At 34.0% G+C, this 3,511-nt stretch overlaps 1 protein-coding gene across 1 annotated transcript; it reads left to right on the top strand.

Annotated features, from left to right (window-relative positions):
* Window positions 1-632: 632 nt before the first annotated feature.
* On the top strand, window positions 633-3,311 carry LOC145064422 (G-patch domain-containing protein 1-like). The gene is made up of 10 exons (XM_079011878.1): window positions 633-712; window positions 976-1,032; window positions 1,427-1,498; window positions 1,609-1,627; window positions 1,746-1,759; window positions 1,812-1,864; window positions 2,160-2,237; window positions 2,338-2,522; window positions 2,622-2,951; window positions 3,041-3,311. Exons 1-10 carry the CDS (start codon window positions 633-635, stop codon window positions 3,098-3,100), a joined length of 948 nt encoding a protein of 315 aa, XP_078868004.1. The 3' UTR covers window positions 3,101-3,311.
* Window positions 3,312-3,511: the final 200 nt, after the last annotated feature.

Raw genomic sequence — 3,511 nt, 5'->3', positions numbered from 1 at the left:
TACGAAAGCGTTCCGAACGTGACCTGGATCGCAAACCGGTACGGTGTCAAGATAGTTCCCAATCGAAATCTGGAACAAGTTTGATTCAGTAATCCAATAGTTCCAAAACACGATTTTGGGTTCAATTTCTGAAATTAGTACGTCAATTTCTGATATTGGTATCCCAATTTTTTGGAATGGCGCGAAACTGCCGACTGTTTCCACATCGACTCTTAATTCTTCTAATTCACTGAACCATCTTACACACTAATGTTCAATTTCTTATTCTAGGTACTATAATTGCGTATATATTACTCAATTTGAAATCATCTTCTAGAATGATTGTTTGTGTATTCTATACCACTGTTCCAATTCCCAATTTCTACAAAGTCTATACGTACCAGACTAGCACTAACATGTATGTATACCTACAAATACATATTGAATTCCATCATCCAAATCTGCTCTACACTTCTACTCTTCTCCTTCTTCATTCTTCTTATTCTTCTTTTGTTTTTGTTCTATTTTTATTTCACCGAATTTACTCAAAGTTCATGTTTTGGTTTTGGAATTTGGTACACTGTACCATACTAAATTGTATACCGTACCAGATCGTTCCGAAATGAACCTACCCCCCTCCTGTAAATAATGGCATGCTGCTGCTTCTGCCAAAGGAAGAGTTGGAAGATGAAGCTTCACCTATAACAGCTTCCATAAAATGTAGGGGCTCAAGGTAAGTGATGCAATCTTTCTTAATACTTATGGTACACTAAGGGTCTATTTTGGTTGGATTGAATATGATGACAAATGTATTGGAATTGTTGATTACATTGCATAATTCCATTATCTTGCTTATTCCATTACCATGTACCTATATATTGCATTTCTTCATCGTTTAATTCCATCCAACCAACACCCGTTTCACTCATGAAGTTGAAGGGGGGTATGATGGTCATTTTCTCACTTTAAGGTACCATTTATTTTATGATCTTGTAGGGAGAGTTCTACAACTATTCAGGATGTGGAAACACCTTCAACTGCAACCATCCTATTGTACGCCAATTCATAGTAGATTCCTTGAGGTATATAAGTTGCTACTTACCTATCCCCTGTTTTCAGTTATTATTTCAAGAGTAAATTACAATTTTGCTCCCTGAGTTTAGCACTTACTTAGTTTTGGTCCCAAAAGGAATTTGTTTGGAAGACATTGCCCTTATTTTATTGTTTCATAATAATTTTGATATCTGGAGCATTTAATCTAACACCCAGTTGTTGATATTTTTTCAACTGATCATCTTGCCCTTTGACCAAAACTGCAAACAGATCCCTTTAGGGACCAAAACCGAAAAAGAGTGCTAAACTCAGGGACCAAAATTGTAATTTACAATCATACATGTGTTCCTGATTCTTGGTAAATTAAGTTTTTCTTTATGAAACCTTCCTACAGATATTGGGTAACAAAGATGCATGTCGATGGATTTCGGTTTGATCCCGCCTCTATCATGACAAGAGGCAGCAGGTTATCAGTTATCTATTCTACCAAATATCTTATATTCTGATTCTTATCTTAACAATATTTGAAAAAAAAACAACATTCATTTTTTATTTTCTTTATCTTTTTTCTTTCAGCCTTTTTGATGCAATAAATGTATATGGAAATCAAGTAGAAGATGATTTACTGACAATTGGCTCACCTCTCACCAACCCATCTTTCAGCCTTTCTTTATCTTTTTTCTTTCAGCCTTTTTTCTTTCATTAAACTATAGTGGTTTTATGAGATGTAGGCTTAGTTATTTATTTATATAATAATTTGTGACAATGATTATTGGCAGGTGGGCATCTATTTGCCTGGTTCAGGGGTTGTCACAAAATACTTGCTCTAGAGGTAAAATTATGATTTTGTCCTTGATTATCTTTTAATCTCTTTGCCTTCCATTTTTATAACTTTCCTCATGTATACGGTTGCCTGCAAAAGTACTTGGACTAGCAGGGATTCAGCATAGTAGGCCATGGCTGCACTATATGTAGTAAATTACAAAAATGGTCCCTGTAATTTTTGCTTTTTCCTTGTTTAGTCCAAACATGAAACCTTTTTTTCAGTTTTAGTCCTTATTTCAACATTCTAGGGACCAAAATTGAAAAAAAAATGTTCCAAGTTCCAATTTTGGAGTGAAACAAAGTAAAAATCAGAAATCATAGGGATCATATTTATAATAAAGCACGGCTGGTGGAAGCATCTGATAATCCTGAAACACAAGGTAATTCTGTACTTCATGTTATGCTTTATTTTTATGGTTTAGTGGTGTATTAAAACTAAAAAGAAAACCATATTTTTAATATCTCAATATTTGTTAGCAGCTGAATATGAAAAAGAAATATCTCCAGACTGGTGGGGTAACAAATTTGGATTTGTGTCTGGAGGATTACTTGGAGCACAATCCAAGAGAAAGAAGTCTAACAGCACATCGGAAATCACTCAAAATAGTAACAAAAGGACTGCATTTTATGAAGAGGATCAAGAGAATCTTTACAAACTTGTACAAGTATGTACCTTTTTTTTTAATAATAAAAACTAAAAAGACCTCAACTTTTGAATAAAGAATCAACATCTACAAAATTGACATATTTTGTTGTTTTTGCAGGATAAAGCAACTTCTGGAAAACAGGGACTTGGTATAAAGGATCGCCCAAGGAAAATAGCAGGGGTTCGCTTTCAAGGGACAAAAACGTCTTTTAGCGACAGTGAGAGGGAGGAGTCTGAGTCGGAAGATGATCATTCTTTAAAAAAACAAAAAATTGATGATGTGTCGGAATCAAAAGTGAAGCTAAAGAAACTCTGTAGAAAGCTTCTTAGCCAGGTACCTGAGAAATCATTGAAGCTTAAAAAACTCAAAGCTCTAATCGATGAAAACTCTTCAATTTTTTCCAATTTCTCTTCAAAGAAGGATTCTCTTGAATTTTTGAGACAGAAGGTATGATTTTTTTTTCTGGTCACACTATATAGAATATGGTTGCATTTGATTCTGATATTAATAATTTCTGTTATTTTTTTTTATTGTAGCTTGAACGCAGTGAAAAGTTTATTGTGGAAGGGAAGAGAGTTAGTCTCTCATCAAAATGAGAACAAATCTTTTTGGAGAATTTCAAAGTGTAGAGTTTGCTAAGGCTTGTAATCCTATCGAGTTACATAATTGGATTTGTTAGCAGGTAATTAATATTATTATTCTTAAGAGAATATAGATTTGAAAATTTTGAACACATCCATTTAGGGAATTTTAATGTGTCTTATTTTATTATTAACAGTTGTACCCTTTGTCATACTTGACTTAAATTATGGAAATAGAAACTTTCGGGAAATAGAAACTTTGAAGGGCGTGTTTACCCACTAACAAGAGCCAACTACCTGGCTTCACCTCCCTTGGTTGTAGCTTACGCACTTGTCGGCACGGTATGTGTAAAATTACTCTTCTACCCTCAAAGAAACACACAACACAAATTCATATCATGTTTTGCATGTTGTGTGTTTTATTAA

This window comes from Lactuca serriola, chromosome 7 (assembly GCF_051521515.1).
Source record: "Lactuca serriola cultivar US96UC23 chromosome 7, Lser_US96UC23_V15, whole genome shotgun sequence".
Lineage (NCBI taxonomy): Eukaryota > Viridiplantae > Streptophyta > Magnoliopsida > Asterales > Asteraceae > Lactuca > Lactuca serriola.
Note: the sequence above shows the minus strand (reverse complement) of the source record. Positions and strands in the feature narration are given on the sequence as shown.

Coding starts and splice junctions, on each gene's coding strand:
- LOC145064422 (XM_079011878.1), top strand. CDS start 633: ATGCTGCTGCTTCTGCCAAAGGAAGAGTTGGAAGATGAAGCTTCACCT. Junction 2,238..2,337: donor TGATAATCCTGAAACACAAG/GTAATTCTGTAC, acceptor ATTTGTTAGCAG/CTGAATATGAAAAAGAAATA. Junction 2,952..3,040: donor TTGAATTTTTGAGACAGAAG/GTATGATTTTTT, acceptor TTTTTATTGTAG/CTTGAACGCAGTGAAAAGTT.